Raw genomic sequence first — 20,840 nt, 5'->3', positions numbered from 1 at the left:
TGTCCAACTGAGCCATTCAGGCGCCCCAATATCTGGCCCTTTCTAGAAAAAAACAATTTGCTGACCCCTGTTCTAGGGGATCATGAGACTTAGGAAGTGACAGTGCTCTATAAGATATGTGGAGCCTGAGCCACAAAAGTGTAAACAAACTACTTTCCAGAATTTCTATTCCCTGAATGAGACACAATGTCAAAAAGTGACACAAATCAAATGAAAAAGCTCATGTGTAACCTCAAAATAGCCATTCAAGTTATAACTAATAGTGAGATCCTATACTTTCATGCTCATCTTTCCTTCCCCTCCAACCACCAACAAAATAGTTGGGCCACACTGTTTTTATCTGTGCATGACTGTGATATAAACATGACAGCTGCAAGAAGAGTATTTACTCAAATTAAACAGTTTTACCAATTGGCAAAACAGATTTACCAATTAAACAGATTGTCTTTACCAAAGCTGACCAAATGAAAAACATGGGAAATAACTAATGTTATGTTTTTAAAAATTACAAATCTTTAAATATGTTAAGATCACAACCAAGTACAAAAAAGAAAAATTATGCATAAGAGAGACCATATAATGAGACTATAGGTGATCTGTTTCCTACTTTTTTTTCTTTACAATGACCTTTTATATCTTTTAAAAAAGAAAAAAAATAAATTAGGTCTGTAAGAAACACCAGGATTTTACTTTCACTAGGATTTTTACTTTAAATAACATATCTCTTAGAAATTTCTCTTATCTCTGTGAAAAGTAACAAATATTTTTTTCCTTCAAAATAAACTGAAGAACTCTTACCATATTCTGAAACCTGAAATGATTGATAATATGTCTGGTCCTATTGGGAGGAAGAAAAAAAAAGACAAGAAAACATGTGAGTTCTTATTTACTTATTTTGCTTGCTTACTTACCTGTATTAAAAAGATTCAGAAAATTATTTTTAACTGTATTTATAATGATTTAATGAGCAAAACAGTTTATTTTAATTTCTGGAAGTTTATTTTTAGTCATCCACAACATGAAGCCTATGAGATGTCTTGATTTTTTTCTTGTCAATTTACTATCATAAAAAGATGGCCTGTTTCGGGGCACCTGGGTGGCTCAGTCGGTTAAGCATCCAAACTCGGCTCAGGTCATGATCTCATGGTCTGTGGGTTTGAGTCGCACGTCAGGCTCTGTGCTGAAAGCTCAGAGCCTGAAGCCTGCTTTGGATTTTGTGTCTCCCTCTCTCTCTGCTACTCCCCTCAAAAAATAAATAAATAAATAAATATTACAAAAAATTATTTTAAAAAAATGACCTATCTATATTTCACTGCATTTGAACAAATTGCTTAATTTGACTTCCATCATTTGTAAAATGAACACTAAATTAGATAGTTTAGGAATTTACGAAGCAAGAATAACACATGTCAAACTATGACTTCAGATTTGTTCTGAATATAACTCTCAAAAAAAAATCAATGTATAAAGTTACACATAATTCAAGTATTTACACATAATCAAAAATACAAAATCATCATGGGCCAACATCTTCTACCTTTCAAATTCCTTGGATTATTTTCTAATCCAACTCCTAAAACACTGCATTCTACCCTATTTTAACAAATATTGTTAATTATTTCCTTTTCCAAGATCAACAAGAAAACATGTGGCCTATTATTATATCATTTTTTCTAATTCCCCATATTTCTGTACACTCTAAATCTATGATTAACACATTAAATAGAACCTCTTCAAAATAGCTAAGGAATTCCAAAAATAAAATTTGTATTCTAGGGTTGCCTGAGTAGCTTAGTCAGTTAAGCATACAACTGTTGATTTTGGCTCAGGTCATGATCTCACAGTTATGAGATCAAGCCCCACATAGGGCTCCATGCTGAACGTGGGGCCTGCTTGGGATTCTCTCTCTCTGCCCCTTCCCCACTCATATACAAGGGCCCACACACTATCTCTCTCAAAATAAATAAACTTAAAAAAAATTTTATTCTAAATCTGATTCCCTATGTTTATCAAAGCAAATAAATACACAGATGCAGCTACAAAATACTAGTTTTTTAAAAATCATCCTTGGTTAATCAAGCAACCGTACACCAAGTTGTTTCTTAATCCTAAAAGATGGATACAGTTCATTGCAAAGTATAAAACAAATGTAACTACTTATATGCTAACAAAATAACTGTCTGAAACTTGGTTTTGATGATATCACTTAAAGTAGATCCCTAATCTTTGACAAAGCAGGAAATGACACCCAACGGAAAAAAGACAGTCTCCAACAAATGGTGCTGGGAAAACGGGATGGCGACATGCAGAAGAATGAAACTGGACCACTTTATTACATCATACGCAAAAATAAATTCAAAATGGATGAAAGACCTACATGTGACACAGGAAACCATCAAAATCCTAGATGAGGACAGGCAGCCAACTTCGCCAGAGGCAAGAGAACAAAAGCAAACATGAATTATTGGGACCTCATCCAGATAAAAAGCTTCTGCACAGTGAAGGAAACAATCAACAAAACTAAAAGGCAACCAACAGAATGGGAGAAGATATTTGCAAATGACATATCAGATAAAGGGTTAGTATCCAAAATCCATAAAGAACTTATCAAACTCAACACCCAAAAAACAAATAATCCAGTGAAGAAATGGGCAGAAGACATGAATAAACACTTTTCCAAAAAAGACATCCAGATGGCCAACAGACACATGAAAAGATGCTCAACATCACTCATCATAGGGAAATACAAGTCAAAAGCACAATGAGATACCACCTCACACCTCTCTGAATGGCTAAAATTAATAACTCAGGAAACAACAGATGCTGGCAAGAATGCAGAGAAAGGGGAACACTCTTGCACTGTTGATGGGAATGCAAACTGGTGCAGCCACTCTGGAAAACAGAATAGAGGTTTCTCAAAAAATTAAAAATAGAACTACCCTATGATCTAGCAATTGCAGTCCTAGGTATTTATCCAAAGGATTAAAAAAATACAGATTCAAAGGGGCACATGCACCCTGATGTTTACTGCAGCATTATCAACAACAGCCAAACTACCAAAAGAGCCCAAGTGTCCACCAACTAAAGAATGGATAAAGAAGATCTGGTGTATATATATATATATATGTGTGTATATATATATATATATATATATATATATGCACGCACAATGGACTATTACTTAGCCATCAAAAACAATGAAATCTTGCCATTTGCAACAATGTAGATCGAGTTAGAGTGTATTATGCTAAGGAAAATAAGTCAGTCAGAGAAAAATACCATATGATTTCACTCCTATGTGGAATTTAAGAAACAAAACAGATGAACATATGGGAAAGTGGGAAAGAGAAGAAAGGGAAACAAACCATAAGAGACTCTTAATGATAGAGAACAAGCTGAGGGTTGACAGAGGGAGGGAGGGAGGAGATAGGGTGGATGGGTGATGGGTGCTAAGAAGGGCACTTACTACGATAAGCATTTGGTGTTATAAGTAAGTGATGAATCACTGAATTCTGCTACTAAAACCAGTATTGTCCTGTATGTTAACTAACTAGAATTTAAATTTAAAAAATAATAATAAATAAAAATAAAAGGAAAAAAACAAATTTTCATTTATTTAAAAAAAATAATAATAAATAAAGTAGATCCCAAAGAAATTGTGTTGATCAAAGTCTTAATAATCTACAGATTTGTGGCTTGTATTTTAAATTGTTTTCATGCCCTATATAGGAATGTTATAAAATACACGTATTTAGTTCAGTTATAAATTCTAATTTCTCATCCTCAAAAATAAAATCAAGAAGGTGATCTACCTGTATTGCCTATTTTACTTACAAACATAAGAAATCTAGTCCTTAGGGGTGCCTGCATGGTTCAGTTGGTTGAGCATCTGACTCCTCATTTGGGCCAAGGTCATGATCCCAGTTTCATGGGATCAAGCCCCTCATCTGGCTCTGTGCTGAGCATGGAGCCTGCTTAAGATGCTCTCTCTCTCTCACTCTGCCCCTCTCCCCGACTCGTGTTCTCTCTCTCTACGTCTCTCTCTCTCTCTAAAATTAAAAAAAAAATTTTTTTAAGAATTCTAGTCTTTAATTTTTGCTTTATTACTAAGGTCAGCAGGTGAGTCTACAGAATAAGTAATTTTATAACAATGATGATGTCTCTGTCAAGTTAAATATATCGCAAACACTAAGTGAGTACTACATGAAAAATACTACATGAGGCTATGTAAAGACAAATTACAGTCCTCAGCATAGGAGTGTCAATCGAGAGATGGAGATACACATAGTAAAGAGCAATAATGCAAGACTGACAGTGTCCTGCAGTTTCATGCATTGTGCTTTGTCTCTTAGTCTCTCCTATGCTAGACCCACACATACTTCCATCTCTACTCATTTTCCAAGACATAGTTCAAATATTCCCTGAATCCCCAATCTAAAAGCAATCTCAGCACTCTAAGCCTCAATGTTCTTTAGTCCTTCCTTCTGTCCCTTTTTACCCTGTAAAAAGTGTATCATAAATAGGTATGTAGTTTATCTTCCTGAAAGTTCTTTGATGGCCAGCTTCATGCTGGATAATTTTTTATCCTTTATAGTTTACCCCATGAAGTGCCAACCCAAGAGTTCTCTTGATACTCTTAAGGATCTTTCTGACTCCTTCCTTCCGTCCTTAGTGGTCCCTCTTTCTGCTCCCGAAATGTTGGCCCTACCCACCCTGAGCCCAATACTGTTCTAATTCTCCAGACCCTTAAGTGAGCTCATCAACTCTCATGGTTTTAACTGCCATCTCTATACTAAAGAAACCAAAATCTTTATCTCTAGCCTATACCTCAGCCCAGAGACTCAGACTCAAATCCACTTTCTGGACATTTCTATCCAAATGTCCTACAAAATGTCCTGGACTTCTTTAACTGCATTTAGCCTCCTCCAGGGACCTTTTCACCTTTCCCCATATTAGGTTAGATATGGTTCCCTCCCATAATAACTTGTATGTAACTCCATCATTTCACTTACCACAATACAATTATCTGCTTCATATCCATCTCCTATAACAGACTATGAAATTTTTGGGAACACAGCACCTATTCAGCATGCCTTCAAGGTTTGTTGAATCAATGTATGTATAAAATGAACAAATTGATTTTGTCCCTAGGCTGGTTCTTATGGGGCTCTTTAGATTGGCCTCAATTATCACACAGTATCTCCTGCCAGAAATTGAAATAACCTTCTCATATGAAGAATCAGACAACACTGACCAGACTCAGCCATTTGTGAAATGGCCCATAGAGTAACCTTAACTCTCCGCCTTGTGTCTGAAAGGAATATAAATGCCAAGTGGAAGAAGCCAACATCATGGAAACCTGGGGGGAAAAGGCAGCAAAAAAAAAAGTGCTTCTTTTCACTATCATTTTAAATTGTTCCAATAAATCACAAAATCATTTTGTAACTAAGTGCTGACAGGGTGCTTTGTAGCAGATGAGGTTTTCCCAGGGTGTTTATAAGTGGTGAAATGCAAATCAAGAAATAAATTACTTTACTGTCCAAAGGGTTTGAAAAGCAGAAAAATGGATTTTGTAATTTTCAACATATTGTCCATTAGGCAATCAGGTCATACCAATTTCCACAATGAGTTGTTATTTTTATTAAATATTTTTATAAAACATATAATCAGGAATGGTAGAAGATACTGAAACACTTAAAACTAATAGAAATTTATGTCATAAATAACCATAAAAACACTGATGCTGAGTACTTTAATAAGGATAAAAGAGATATGTGCAAACTTTTTCTATAAAGGGCCAGATAGGAAGCATTTTAGGCTTTACAAGCCCATATGGTCCCTGTTGCAACTATTCAACTGTGCACTGAGGTAGCAGGTAAACAATGAGACTGTGTTCCAATAAAACTTTATTTACAAAAACAGACATTGGGCTGGATTTGGCCTGTAGGCCAAGGTTTGCTGAATGCTAGTCTAAAAAGTAAAATTGTTCTATGCTAATTCTAGCTGAACTAAATTGACTAACCTTAACTGAAAACATGGAGAAGAAAGAAAAGAAAAAAAAAAAAACAGAGCTTGTGTATGAAGCACAATTTCATTTACTAAATAATTTTCCTTCAGCTCCACAGAAACAATCTGATTCAAAATGAGTTTTCATGTTTATTCTAGCTCATCAAATATAGTTCGTGCTCATTCACTCTGCCAGCAACTAAAGGAGGCTGACCTGAAAGAGTAAACACTTGAGCAGCATGTCTTCTAAACAAACACCTTTCCAGGTGCAAGAATACATGACTCATCCACATCTTCTCAGTTCCACTTGCCCCAGATGGTCACTGTTCCCTGGAGAAAGCACTCCCTTACAAAGCCCACTCTTAAGCACTTACATCCACTCTCGTAAGCCTGTCTCCATTAGACTTTCTAACCAAATTCTAAAGGAGAAATGGAAAAGAAGAAACAGGAGGTATTCTCAGTAATCTCTGTCATTTCTTTGTTCCCCTTATCCCTAAATCAATAATTTGTTGTGATGGTATATGTTATGAATATCAATCAAATGAAAGGGAAAAGAGAGAAAATACACTATTTTAACTAGTTCCTTTAAAATATGTTATGACTGTATGCAAATTAAAGATATGTGAATTGCTAAAAACATCTATTCTAGTTACAGAATTTCCCTTGTCTAACCACGAAGCCATCCAACTCTTGAGAGAGTTTCTATTTTTAATAAACTGGAAGGAATATGGCACACTATATGACCATTTAAAATATATATATATTAACATGCAGGCAAGCTTCTAGCAACTCTTGCTTCTCGAGTAAAAAGAAATGCCAGAAACAGAAGCAAGGATTTTTGTTTGCACATTTATGTTCATACATGATTGTTTAAGGTTCCCAAAAGTCTGCTTCAGCACTGATCTCCAGTGTCTGGATTTAATTTGTATTTAAAGGTTAAGAAAGGCACTGAACTTTCTAAATCCACACATAACAAATATAGAACTATTTCAGACTCAGTTTTGGTTTTGTCCCCCAAGACAATAGATGCCAGCTATATCCACAGTCCCAAACAGGTGCAAGTCTAGCACATAGGACTTGCAAAGGAGGTTTCCAAAAAACTAGTTTTGCAACACTTAACCAAAAGGGTCAAGATGGAAATTAACTAGAAAGGAATTTTAGGAGAAAGTTTTTGATGTGCTTTCACACATCAGTGGCAGTAGGCAGGTACCTGACATGCCTGAACAACCTTAGAGCAAATACTGGTATTGGCCAGCCACGCAGACAGCTAAGCTAATAGAGAGTGTTGCATTGGGAGTTGCAAGAAGTGTTGCCTACTTCTTGCAAGTTGAAGTTGCAAGAACCAAAGAAAGTGTGACCATTTTCCCTCAACTAGATATGCAAAAAAGAGAGAGCCACCATGGGGCTGTCTTCAGTCCTGATCAAAAATAGCCTCCAGGGGCACCTGGGTGGCTCAGTTGGTTGACCTCTGACTCTTGATTTCAGCTCAGGTCATGATCCCATGGTTGTGGGATCAAGCCCCACATCAGGCTCCGTACTGAGCATAGAGCCTGTTTAAGATTCTCTCTCTCTCTCTCTCTCTCTCTCTCTCTCTCTCTCTGCTCCACTCCCCAGCGTGTTCTCTCTCTCTCTCTCAAATTAAAAAAAAAAAAAAAAAATAGCCCCCACAGGGAGAGCACCTCTGGAAGGTATACTGTATACTGTAGATGCCTAGGAGCTGAAGACAAAGTGAAGAGCAGCCAGAGGAGGAGACAAATTTAAAAGCATCAAAGACACTGAATGGAAAGCCTCCCAGCAATGGTAGGTGCTCCAAAGAACCCACAAAAGACTTTTATGAAGGGAAGTTGTTTATTTTAAATACCTGCCAAGCCCAGAGAGTTCTGGTGCCAGATGACAATGGTATCATGTTGAGCCATGTTAAATTGCCATTTTTGTAGGACAAATATTGGCAAATTCATATAACTCATCTTTACATATCAAGTAAGAATTTTTTACCCATTGTCTCTCTTCCCTCCACCTCTTTCAATCGTGGAGGAGTTGAATGCAGCTTAGTGACTCGGGGAGAAGCAGCCAGACCAGAGAAGACCCAAGCTGGGACAAGATAGCACTTGATTTTATTGGACCAGACATATTAGTTATTGGACATAGACTCATTTTTGTGTATAGATATAACCAAAAATGACAGAACCTTTTATTACCAAAAAATAACTCAAAAAATGGTGGGATTTTCCCTTTATTTCAACCAACTAATAGGATAGAATGTGTCCCAAAGAGCAGGACTAAATGGCAAAAAATAATGCTGTGGTTTTTGTATTGCACCTTTCACATTATACATGTTCAACCTCACAGTCACACACAAATAACTGGGCACACCAAACAGGCCAACTGTTCATGTTAAGAAAGGCTGGGGATGCAGAGGGTATCGACAATTCTGACTCATAAGATTTCCCACTGAAACAGTTATGGTTAGAGTTCTCGACAGATCTACAAATATCTCCTTAATCCATAATAGGAATGAAATTATATGGTGTTTTTGCTGCTGTACCCACAACATACTATATTAATGTTCTCCTTCTCAGAAACAAAAGATTTAAATGAGCTGTCTATACTCTTTATTGCCCCTGTCACCCAGATTCCACCACTACCATGTCACTGGCATGGAAGGGCACTCAGTAAGCGGTGGCTCCTTGTCTCTGCTAATTGCCTATGGAGTCTCTCTCAGGCCTGGTTCTCCTGGAGACTTCTGCAGCACCTAATGCTGTAGCCACCCTCTCTGAATCCCTTCTGCTCTGCTCTGTGCCTGTACTTTCTTGGTTCACTCATTCCAAACCTGGCTGTTCATTCTCTGTTGCTTTGGGCGGCTCCCCTGCTTAGCTGCTGAATGTAGTGATTTCCCTCTGATCAGCCTGCCCATCTCTCTTCCCTAAACCAAGTTTCCAGCCCCAAATTCCCCTGTAATGGGCAAATTTCTCCCAGAGCCCACACTTAAAATCCCAGGGTCACCTCTGTTAAAAGGTAAACTGAAACACATTAAAAATTTTAAGAGTTTGGGGTACCTGGGTGGCTGAGTCAGTTGAGTGTCCGACTCTTGGTTTCAGCTCAGGTCATGATCCCAGGGCCATGGGATGAGACTCAAATTGGGCTCCTCACTGAGCCCGGAGCCTGCTTGAGATTCTCTCTCTCTCTCTCTCTCTCTCTCTCTCTCTCTCTCTCTCCTTCTGCCCTTCCCCTGCTCAAGCTTACACCCCACTCTCTCTTCCTCTCTCTCTCTAAAATAAAATAAAGTAAAATAAAATAAATAAAATAAAATTATCTTAAGAGTTTATGTGAACAGAATTCAATTGGAATTGGGCAGTGCTGACCAACAATTGGTTAGGCATGCTCCACCAACAGGAGCTCAGGGAGAAACTTTTAGAGAGAAAAGACAGAAGCAAAGTAAGGAAATTAGTGATTGGCTAAAACTTAAAGCCTTAGTTGGCTGTTTGTGACTGGTTACCCTTAGCATTTTGATTTTGTAACCTTGAAGCATTCACAGACTTAGATTTTGGTTTGCATAAGTAGTCAGCCATGGCAATACAGCCACATCAGTCTAATGACCTCCTTATTTAATTAATTTAACACCCTTTGGGGCACTTGGGCAGCTCAGTAGGTTGAGTGTCCGACTCTTGATTTCGGCTCAGGTCATGATCCCAGGGTTGCGGGATCCACGTTCCACACAGAGCCTGCTTGAGATTCTCTCTCTCCCCCCTCTCTGCCCCATCCCCCACTCACACTATCTTGCTCTCTCTCTCATTTTAAATAGATAGATAGAGAGATAGATAGAGAGATAGAGAGAGAGATAGATAGATAGATAGATAGATAGATAGATAGGTAGATAGATAGGTAACATCTAAAATTTCTCTTTCTCCTTTTCACAATCCGATCTAATCAGTCCCTAAACCTGATGAATCTTCCTTCAAAGTGTCTCTTGAATTCACCGATTCCTCTTTAGTTTGTGCTGCTCCCCTAAAGCAATCTCCTATTACCTTCAGACTAGACTGTTATAACCTAACACAGAAGGTAGGCTGTACTTGCTAAGCAATGATACTAACCCTCTGGCATCTCCCTGACTTCAGTTCCTCTCCTTTCAATCACCTCACATGCTATGATCTTCCTAAAATACTACTGTAATCATGTCACACTACAAAAATCAACAAGACAACAAATATCAATGACATTTTTTGTTGTTGTTTTTCAGAGGTTTATCATGACAACATGTCATTCTTTCTACTGAATAACGTTTTGGTGTTTTTACATTGGGCATGCGTTACTTTTATAATCAGAGAAAAATAACAAAAGTGTAATTTTTATATCTTTTATAATAAGAAACTCATTCACATAAGATTTTTGCTTTCTTTGTCCTCCGAAGTATTATATGAAATTTATAACATTAACATTCAAAGTAAAATAAAAGTTTTTAGAGGCCCCCACTGTCTACAAAATAAAATCTAGAGGCGCCTGGGTGGCTTGGTTGGTTGGGCGTCTGACTTCGGCTCAGGTCATGATCTCACGGCCCGTGGGTTCGAACCCCACATCAGGCTCTGCACTGACATTCTGGAGCCTGTTTCAGATTCTGTGTCTCCCTCTCTCTCTGCCCCTCCCTTGTTCATGCTCTGTCTCTCTCTGTCTCAAAAATAAATAAACGTTGAAAAAAAAAATTTTTTAATAAAATAAAATAAATAAAATAAAATAAAATCTAAAACATTAGCTTAATATCCAATATGCTCCATAGCTTGACCCACAAACTCTTCCAACATTCTCTTTAACTATTACTCTCTGCAGGGCCTCCACTCCAGGCAAGTGCTTGCTCCCAACCCTACTGCTGTCACCTAGCTCCGCACCTCGTTCCACCTCTCCCCCACGGTCCCCATCTGAGTCTTACAGTGCCCTCCACCTGCATCTAGTTGAAGCATGGAATTTTTAAAGATGTGAAGAGGCTTACAAGTCCTCTGACCCAAACTCCTTATTTTAGAGCTGAGGAAAACAGATCCAGAGCTGTAAGAACTTGTCCACAGTCCCTTGACCACAGCATGAGGCTCCACGTCATGTAACTCCCAACCTAGTGCTCTTTCCAATTATTACATGAAGTCTTCCCTGACTGTAAGCTCCTTGAAAGTAGGTTTTGTGTCTTATCATCTTTGGGTGTTTACTGACTGGTATTTCTTCTCACCTAATGTACATTAAGAAAATTCTATATTTTTAGTTTCATTCAGATTCCTACTAATTCTCCTATGCTTAAGCCTAATACCTACAGAACAATAATTGTGTAACATCTATCTTTTTCCCACAGAACAAGAATTGTTTAACATCTTATCTTTTTCCTCTTTCATTTTTACCATAAAATTAGCAAATAACTTAAAAATTAAAAAGAAATCACAATGAAAGTATCATCCATAAAAGTCTCAGTAGATGTATATTGACCTACTTGGAGAAATGATAGATGTGCAAAAGAACGGAAATGTTTGTTAACATTCACATTGTCCTTTCCTTTCCTGTTTAGAGTCTAAACATCTGTGGCCTAAAGTGTAGTTGCAACATATTTCTCTTGGAGTTTTCAAGCCAGGCATCGGGATCAACTGTGGTAGATTCAATAAACAGAGATGCCCAGTTCCCACCCCGTTACTGAATCAGAACTAACAGAACTACACCCCAAACAAAACAAATGCTTTCATTCATCCATCCTTCAACAGAGAATTATTGAACCTAAGTGCCAGCATTGTGCTAAGTGATGGACAGACACCTTCCCAGGATGGGGTTTTTAATTTGGTGAAAAGAAATATATTTATCAAATAATCATACACAGAAATATATAATTATAGACAACGATAAAAGTTGTGAATTAAATTCATAGGGAATTATGAAACTTGAAGATGAGGCTGGAAAAGTAGTCAGATCAGGCAAGGCCTTGTGTAGGCCATGGTAAAACACATGAATTTTATTCTGAGGGCAATGGAAAGCCTTTGGAGAGTTTTAAGCTGAGAAATAACATGATCCAATTTAATGTTTAGATTACTTTCACTGCTATGTAAGGAACTGATTACAAGAGGAAAAAAGTAAATGTAGGGAGATGCATTAAGAGAAACTGTAAATATCTAGGGAAAATATAATGGTGGCTTGGACAAAAAAGGCAGAGGTGAAAATAAAGAGAAGTAAAAGTAGATGGATTTGAAATATATTTAAGGGTACAATCTGTGGGAACTGGTGAAGGTCTGGATAAGGATGGTAGGAGAGATGAAATGTCAAGGATACTCCAAGGGTACCAGCTTGAATAACTGGATGGAAATGGAGTAATTCAGTAAGATAAAGAACACTGGAAAAGAGCCAGGTGTGGTGAACGATGATTATAAGAATGATACTGGATACGAGGAGTTCAGGATGCCTTTAAAACATCCAAGCAGAGATGTTAAGTAGGCAGATGGTTATAAAGGTCTGCAACACAGAGCTCTGGGTTCTCTCAGACAAATTTGAAAGTCATTAGTGTATAGATGAAAAATGCAACCATATCTATTAATTAACTTGTCTAGAGTGAGAAACGAAAGAAATTTAAAGCCAAACTCTACAATATCCCCATATGTATGAAAGAATACATGACAAAAGAAGACAAGGAGAAGAACCCAGGCTAGCAAACTAGTAGAAAGAAACTTAAGTACCAAATTGGAGTGAGGGGAGGAAGTGGGAGGTACAAAGATGAGACAACTTAAAAAAAAAAAATTGGTTAGAATGGGAAAGAAAAAAAGTAGTTACCGGCAAGGAAACTAGGGTCAGAGTTCAGTGTCTGCCTGTCTCTCTGTCTCTCTCTCTTTCTCCCCGCCCATCCCCCCTCCCTTTCGCTCCTCCTCCCCCTCTCCCTCTCTCCTTAATCCTGTGAGAGACTTGAACATACTAGATTTTGTGGAAAGATCCAGGAGAGAGAGATCCAGGTTGAAGATTCAGGAGAAAGAAGAGATAATTAACATTGTAAGGTTTCTGAGAAAGTAGAAGGGAGAAACCAGGGAAGAGGTTGAGGTTTTGGTCTTAGATATGAAGAATTACATCTTTTGGTAAAAGAAGAGGACCATGAGATGGGTACACACACAGGTAGACATGTAAATCTGGCAGAGCAGTTTAAAGAAATTCCTATCTGATAACTTCGGTTTTTTATGAAGTAGAAAGAAAGATTATCTACTGAGAGTGAGAAGGGAGAGACCAGAATCTCCCCCATCAGACAGCATTTTCCTCAATCCATTCTCTCATTTTAGAAAGAATTACAAACATTCTGGTACTCATCAAGACTATTAACTAGGGTGGCTCAGAATCTGACTTCAGCTCAGGTCATGACCTCACAGTTTATGTGTTCGAGCCCCAGGGCAGACTGTGCTGACAGCTCAGACAGAGCCTGCTTTGGATACTGTCTCTTTCTCTCTCTGCCCCTCCCTCCACTCACGCACTCTCTCTTTCTGGCTCTCTCTCTCTCTCAAAATTAAACATTTTTTTAAGTTTTTTAAAAGACTGTAACTAAACTAAAGATGAACATAATTTGTTCTATACCTGATAGTTACTCATAGTACTAGGACTTGGGGAAAATGGATCTAATGAATAACCAAGACATAGACCATATAAGACTCCAGTTAGAAGGATGGTGGACCAGACACCCAATGCCACAAGCACATGCATGCTCCTAAAAAGTTTCTCCATTTGCAGTACAAATATATTATGCTGTACAAGAGACAAACTGGTTTCCTTACCAGAAAAGTGCTAACTAGAAGCATACTCTCTTTAAAACACACACACACACGCGTGCACTCACACACGCACATTCATTTAACCCTCTCTGTTCCTACTGAAAGTAAAAAGAATAAAAGTTTTTAAAGATATGCCACATGGCCACCTTTCTTGGGCACCTATCTCAAGCAAGAGGAAAAAGGAGAAGCATAGCTACAACTCTGTATTGAATGGGAAAATTACCCTTGAAGCAAAATAATTCCATTTCTTGCTCATTTCTTCTTTTCTCACTCTACCCAGGGACACAGTACTCATTTTAGTGTCCCACCTGGGACCCAGGGCTGCCACCAGCAGAGTCCAAAGAGCTGTAACTTTCCAAAACTCCCTCTCATTGAAAACTCCCTCTATGCCATTGAAGGGGTCACATGCACCCCGATATTTATAGTAACATTATTTACAATAGCCAAACTATGGAAGCAGCCTAAGTGTTCATCACTTGATAAATGGATAAAGAAGATGTGGTATATAAATATATTGTAATGTCACTCAGCCATAAAAAAAGAATGAAATCTTGCCATTTGCAACAACATGGACGGAATTAGGGAGTATAATGCTAAGCAAAGTAAGTCAGTCAGAGAAAGACAAATACCATATGTGGAATTTAAGAAACAAAACAAAGGAGCGGAAAGAAAAAAAAAGAGAGAGACAAACCAAGAAACAGACTCTTACCAGAGGGGAAGTGGGTGGGGGGATGGGTGAAATAGGTGAAAGGGATTAAGGCGTGCACTTGCTGTGATGAGCACCAGGCAATGTATAGAACTGTTGAATCACTATATTATACACCTGAACCTAATATAACACTGTATGTTAACTAACTGGAATTAAAACAAAAACTTTAAAAGCCAAATATAAAACAAGGAAACAATCTAATGTGTGAAGGAGTGATTGGCACCCTCAAATCATGTCATAGATGTGGGCATCTTCTCCACCAACGTATACAGCAAGATCTGTTGACGTCTAAACTCAACCAAAAACATGACTATCTTTAAACAGCAATTACAGTACATATTAAATAATTTAATGTTATTCAGCTGAAAGTGTCAGGAAATCTAGCTTCTAGCTCTGACCCTACCATAACACTGTGTGAGCCTAACCAGGTCACATTACTTCTCTCCAACTCTTCTTCCATAAAATGAGGAGGTGGAACGGGGTAACCTTGCTATGTGCTGATGGCTTCCTAGCACCCTCCATTTCACTGATACGCTAATACCTGACCCAGAGTTTCTGCCTGATGCCATTAAGATGTACCTGAAGAGGACAGCAGGTAAAACACCCTTGAAGGGCACTCCTGGGGTGGCTTTTGGAGGGAAAGAACAAGACAAGGAACTCCTCAAAAAAATTAGGTTGAGGTCCAGAAATCAAAATGCATTACCACCAAAGGACTAACAATAGCAGATCAAACAGCTCACTACAGAAGTTTATAAGAGGCTAGGATATTCAGTTCTTGACTGAAACCTTTTTTAATTTTCAGAATCAGAAAGTCCAGAACATTAATCCAAAAGGCCTGTTTTCCACTGGCTCACAGGTGCCTCAAATACAGCAGCTATACATATTCTCAAAATGCAAATACATGAACATATTTCTTCTAAGTTTGGTAGTATATGGAAGACTAGAACTCTAAGTCAAAGAATACCACAGAGGATAATAATTAATAGCAATAGTCTAGAAGAAACTGTTCATTCACTTATTCTTTCATCCCACATGCATGAATGGGTTCCTACAACAGATCAAATACTTTATTAGCCAGAATAAATATGAACATTAATGAAAATAGAATTCCTGTCTTTAAGCAACTCACAGTCTACTAAATAAGGCAGTCATATTTTTTAAAACTAGAATGGTGGCTCAGTCGGTTGAGTGTCCATCTTTGGCTCAGGTCATGAATTCACAGTTCTTGAGTTCAAGTCTCACATCAGGCTCGCTGCTGTCAGCACAGAGCCCACTTCTGATCCTTTGTCCCCCTCTCTCTCTGCCCCTCCCCTGCTCATGCTCTCTCTCTCTCAAAAAAATAGACATTTAAAAAAAAACTACCCTGGGGCACCCTGGATGGCTCAGTCTGTTGAGCGTCTGACTTCAGCTCAGGTCATGCTCTCACGGCTTGTGGGTTCAAGCCCCACGTCAGGCTCTGTGCTGACAGCTCAGACCCTGGAGCCTGCATTGGATCTGTGTCTCCCTCTTGCTCTGCCCCTTCCCCGCTCACACTCTGTCTCTGTCTCTCAAAAATAAATACACATTGAAAAAAAACTTTTTTTAACTACACGGACCACAGTTTGGAAAGATGAAACAAATTCTGGAAATTGATGGTGGTGATGGATGTAAATGTACTTGATGCCACTGAACTATATACTTAAAAATGGCTACAATGGTAAATTTTATGTTATTTATATCTTGCCGCAATAAAAAAAAAAAAAAAAAAGGAAACAACTGCTCTGATCAGTAAGTGCTGTAGTAAAGGTGTGTATAAGGCCCCGTGGAAGAACAGAGAATGACGTGTTGACCTGCCACCGCTGTAAGAAATCAGAATTTTAAAACCAACTCCCCTCCCCTCTCTCCCAGCACATGGAAGTAAGAACTTGAAGTCTTTCCCAAAAAAAGCAGTCTTCCTTTAAGCAGAGGCTAGCAAAAGTATTTTGGAAGCTACATCTACATTCCAGAGAGGATGCCACTGTTTTCTGACCTGTCACAGTTTGCTCCATGCTTTCTGTTAAGCTGTCATCACAAGCCAGGGGAAGGGTTACCAGATGCTACTTGCAGAGAGCTTCAAGGACAGGAACTGTCCAAACAAAGATGTGCTCCTTTGCAAAGGACAAATAGCTCCAGCAGAAGGAAACTGACCCAGGCCATAGCTAGGCAGCAAGGCCAGAAAGATAAGGAGCAGTCTAAAAGGCTATAAAAAGCCATGAGATGCTAGCAATCCTTACTAACCTTTCCACAATAATTAACTTGAAAGAAAATACATGAAACTGCTGTAAACAAAGGAACAATTTGTTGCAGACTGCTTCTGATTTGCATAATAACTTGACACCCACATGTATCAGACAGGGTTCCAAAGGACTAATTTCAAGCCTTGGGACTACTGAGTTGAGTTCTCTACCTTCAATTACTTGTCCCCACCCTAACACTGCTTCAGAGTGAGACAAGGGCTGAGAACCACAGTCACTTACAACTAGAAGAAACCACATGATTACCTAGTTCAGTGGTTCCCACGCTGGCTGTGCATCTAAATCACCAGAGAAGCTGTTGTAAAAATATAGATTTTCCCCAAAAATTTGCTATAGTAAGCTAGGGTACCAGAGAGCTCCATAGAGCTACTTACCTAGAGAGTCAAAGTAAACAGCCCAGAGTCTCACCACTAGAGAATTAAAGAATGAATTGGGGGTCCATCTCCTGTTCTACATCTTTTATACTACCCAACACTGTCTCTCAGCAGAATAGATAGAAAGTAAAGACTCCTGACTGCGGACGTAAATCAGCATTTCTCAAGATGTGGTCCAGAAAAACAACGGAATTTCCCAGAGTGTTCATTTAAAATGCAAATTCTTAGGTCATGTGCCAGCAATACTGACTTGGGATCTGGGGGTAGGCCCTGAACTCTGCATCTTAAACAAGCTCCCCAGTCAGTTGACTCTTAGGCACACTGCTGTTTGAGAACACTGGTAAGTTCTAGCAAGTGGAACTTCACACACTCAACTTAGCTGCATGAGCTCCTCTAGAAGGGAACACAGGCTTCCATCTGTCGCTGCAGAAAAAGGGTAAGAGCTACAATTATCAACTGAGCAGGATTTCTCTGTGACTCAGGCTCTTCCTTCAGGTTCTCAGAGAAACAGGAGTGCCAATTCTTGGGTCACCCAGAGTCCTGCAACTGAGGACTGTGGGCTACCCCCAGGGAAAGGGCTGGTATGGCCAGGTCCCTCCTGGCTCCAGGAGCCTGGTGTTCAGACACCAACACAAGCCATTCTTTTCAACAACTTTTAGGGACTCCTGGGTGGCTCAGCTGGTTGAGTGTCCAACTCTTAATTTCGGCTCAGGTCATGATCCCTGAGTTGTGGAATCAAGCCCTGTGTCGGGCTCCACACTGAGCATGGATCCTGCTTGAGTCTCTCTCTCTCCCTCTCTCTCTCTCTCTCTCTCTCTCTCTCTCTCTCTCTCTCCTGCTGCCCCTCCCCTTGCTGTCTCTCTCTCTCTCATTCTCTCTCTCTTTATCTCTATCTCAAATTTAAAAAAAAAAGGTTTTAAAGAACCTCTAAACCTGGAATATAATTTTTAAATCATAGATGAAAGATCATTTGTAATGAAACCTGGTTATACATGCAATGGAATATTTTCAGCCTTAAAAAGGAATGAAATTCTGACACATGCTGCCATATGGATAAACCTTGAGGATATTATGCTAGGTGAAATAAGCCAGTCACAAAAAACAAAAACAAAAAACAAATACTATATGGCCCCACCTATATGAAGTACTTAGAGTAGTCAAGTTCATAGGGACAGAAAGTAGAATGGTGGTTGCCCCTGGCTGGAAAAGAGGAGGAATGGGAAGTTAGTGTTTAGTGGGTCAACAGTTTCAGTTCTGCAAGATGTAAAGAGTTCAGGAGATCGATGGCAGTGATGGCTGGACAACAATGTGAGTATATTTAATACCACTAAACCATACACTCAAAAGTTAAGATAGTAAATTTCATGTATATTTTACCACCATTAAAAAAAAAGGAAAGGCTCAGTCAATAGAGCATGAGACTCTTCATCTCACAATCATAAGTCTGAGCCCCACGTTCGGTGCTGAGTCTACTTTAAAAATAATGAAAAACAAAATTGCAACTATTTGGGAGAGCCAAGGATACCAGTCAAGAGGTAGATACCTAGAAAGATAAGGCACCTAGAGAAGTACTGCAAAACAATGAAAATATAAGCAGTGTTTAACATTCACAAGTTATCTGCCCAAGGTGTATTTGTAAGATGATTATTAAACTGGAGCACATCTCCCCAGTTGTCCTTTAATGTACCTGAAACATAGCAACTCTGTAAAACACACTTCTATGAAGAGGCATTCTAGCTAAAATAAACCTCTACCCTCTAAGAGGAGGATGCGGTGCTCCTGGAAGTTAAGACAGAAATGTTGGGGCAGGGGAGGTGCTACTAAAGGAAAAAGGGATAGTGATTCTTCTCAAGAGAAGAAGCACAGTCCCCAGCACAGCAAAGAACCATTCGCATTCCAGGCAGGTACACAAATTAAGTACATGCATAAGTAGCACACATTAAAAAAAAAAAAAAAAATCAGTGCTCTTACTAAATTTCCTAAGTTTAAAAAAGCTTAGGGGCACCTGGGTGGCTCATTCTGTTAAGCGTCTGACTTCAGCTCAGGTCATGATCTCATAGTCCATGAGTTCAAGCTCCATGTCGGGCTCTGCGCTGACAGCTCAGAGCCTGGAGCCTGCTTCGGATTCTGTATCTCTGCCCCTCCCCAGCTTGCACTCTGTCTGTCTCTCTCAAAAATAAATAAACATTTAAAAAAATTTTTTTAAAGAGCTTAAAAGTTATTATCAAGAGTTGCTTTGCAATGTAATTAAACTAGCATAATAGGGGCACCTGGGTGGCTCAGTCAGTTAAGCGTCCAACTCTGGATTTTGGTACAGGTCATGATCTTAAGGTTTGTGATCGAGCCCCACATCTGGCTCTGTGCTGACAGTGCAGAGCCTACTTGGGATTCTCTCCTCTCCCTCTCTCTCTCTGCCCCTCTCCTGCTCATGCTCACTCTCTCTCTCTCTCTCTTTCTCAAAATAAATAAATACTTTAAATAAATAAATAAACTATCATTATAAAAAGTGCATGTCTGTGAATATACGGAGAACTTACTGTGTGTGCTCTACCATTATATACTGCACAATAAAGAGATAAAAAATAAGAATAAAAACCTAGAAATTTTATGAAATCAAAATAGTTAGTCATCATTAAAAATCCTGAAAGTGAAAAGCAATACCGGAAGGTCAAAAGAAATGTAGTAACCTAGAAAGGTTAGTATATAATAAATGACTCGTTCACACTTATTCTATAAAGGTACATGTTACGGTTGTAGAAATGCCAAGGAGCCCACCAAGTGTGCTTTACCTAAAGGATTCTTTTTCTGGCCTAGCATAAAGGGTGATTTAAGAATGCCTTGCTAATTGGGACACCTGGGTAGCTCAGTCAGTTAAGCATCCAACTCGATATTGGCTCAAGTCATTATCTCATGGTCATGATCTCAAGTCAAGGTCCTGATCTCATGGTTGTGAGATCAAGCCCTGAGTAGGGCTCTATCTTGAGCGTGGACACTGCTTGTGATTCTCTCTCTTCCTCTCTCTCTGCCCCTCCCTCGCTCCCTCTCTCTCTCTCTCTCTTTCTCTCTCAAAATAAATAAACACTTAGAAAAAAAAAAGAATGCCACACTGATTACAGTCACTACAAATCAAACCTCCAATAAGTCTAATACTAAGATCACTCCATATTTTTGCTAGAGACAAATGGAATTTCAAAACATTCTTCTGAAATGTTTTCCCTTCCCTGAGATCTAATCCTGAGAATGGTCACTGCCTTAGAAAAACAAAAATATAGTGTACAGTGGTGGACTATTTAAATAATAAATATATTTCTACCACAGTCATTATTTACTGCTGAAAGAAAAAGGAGTTCAATAATAAGCAATAAACAATCTTTGAATGTTGTGCAGGAGTCCAGGAAAGATAAAAACCAGAGACCAATACAGGGTCTCGGGTTGCTTCCCATAACATTTCTTTGATTACACTGACCCCTGGCGGCCCTTAAAGGACTCTCTTTTCTTTTCTTTTCTTTTCTTTTCTTTTCTTTTCTTTTCTTTTCTTTTCTTTTCTTTTCTTTTCTTTTCTTTTCTTTTTTTAAAATAAAAGTGCTTAGATTTCCTTAGTGTGTGCCTTAACATTATATAACCTGGCAGGAATCCTTTCACAACGTGTATGTATATCAAATAATCATACTGTAAACTTAAGTAACCTATCCTTTTGTCAACTGTACCTCAATAAAAT

The 20,840-nt window shown here is 38.7% G+C and overlaps 1 protein-coding gene across 7 annotated transcripts in view; it reads right to left on the bottom strand.

Moving 5' to 3' along the window:
* The window catches only part of CD109 (CD109 molecule), a 168,080-nt gene that overhangs the window by 75,436 nt on the left and 71,804 nt on the right, over positions 1–20,840 (bottom strand). For all 7 annotated transcript variants that reach the window (XR_009263074.1, XM_058734482.1, XM_058734481.1 and 4 more), the window contains one exon: positions 799–838. Coding sequence is in view for 6 of the 7 variants with exons in the window: in XM_058734482.1 (XP_058590465.1) it covers positions 799–838 (40 nt within the window). In the remaining variant the exon portion in view is untranslated. The remainder of the gene's footprint in view (positions 1–798; positions 839–20,840) is intronic.

Source organism: Neofelis nebulosa, chromosome 6 (genome assembly GCF_028018385.1).
Source record: "Neofelis nebulosa isolate mNeoNeb1 chromosome 6, mNeoNeb1.pri, whole genome shotgun sequence".
Lineage (NCBI taxonomy): Eukaryota > Metazoa > Chordata > Mammalia > Carnivora > Felidae > Neofelis > Neofelis nebulosa.
Note: the sequence above shows the minus strand (reverse complement) of the source record. Positions and strands in the feature narration are given on the sequence as shown.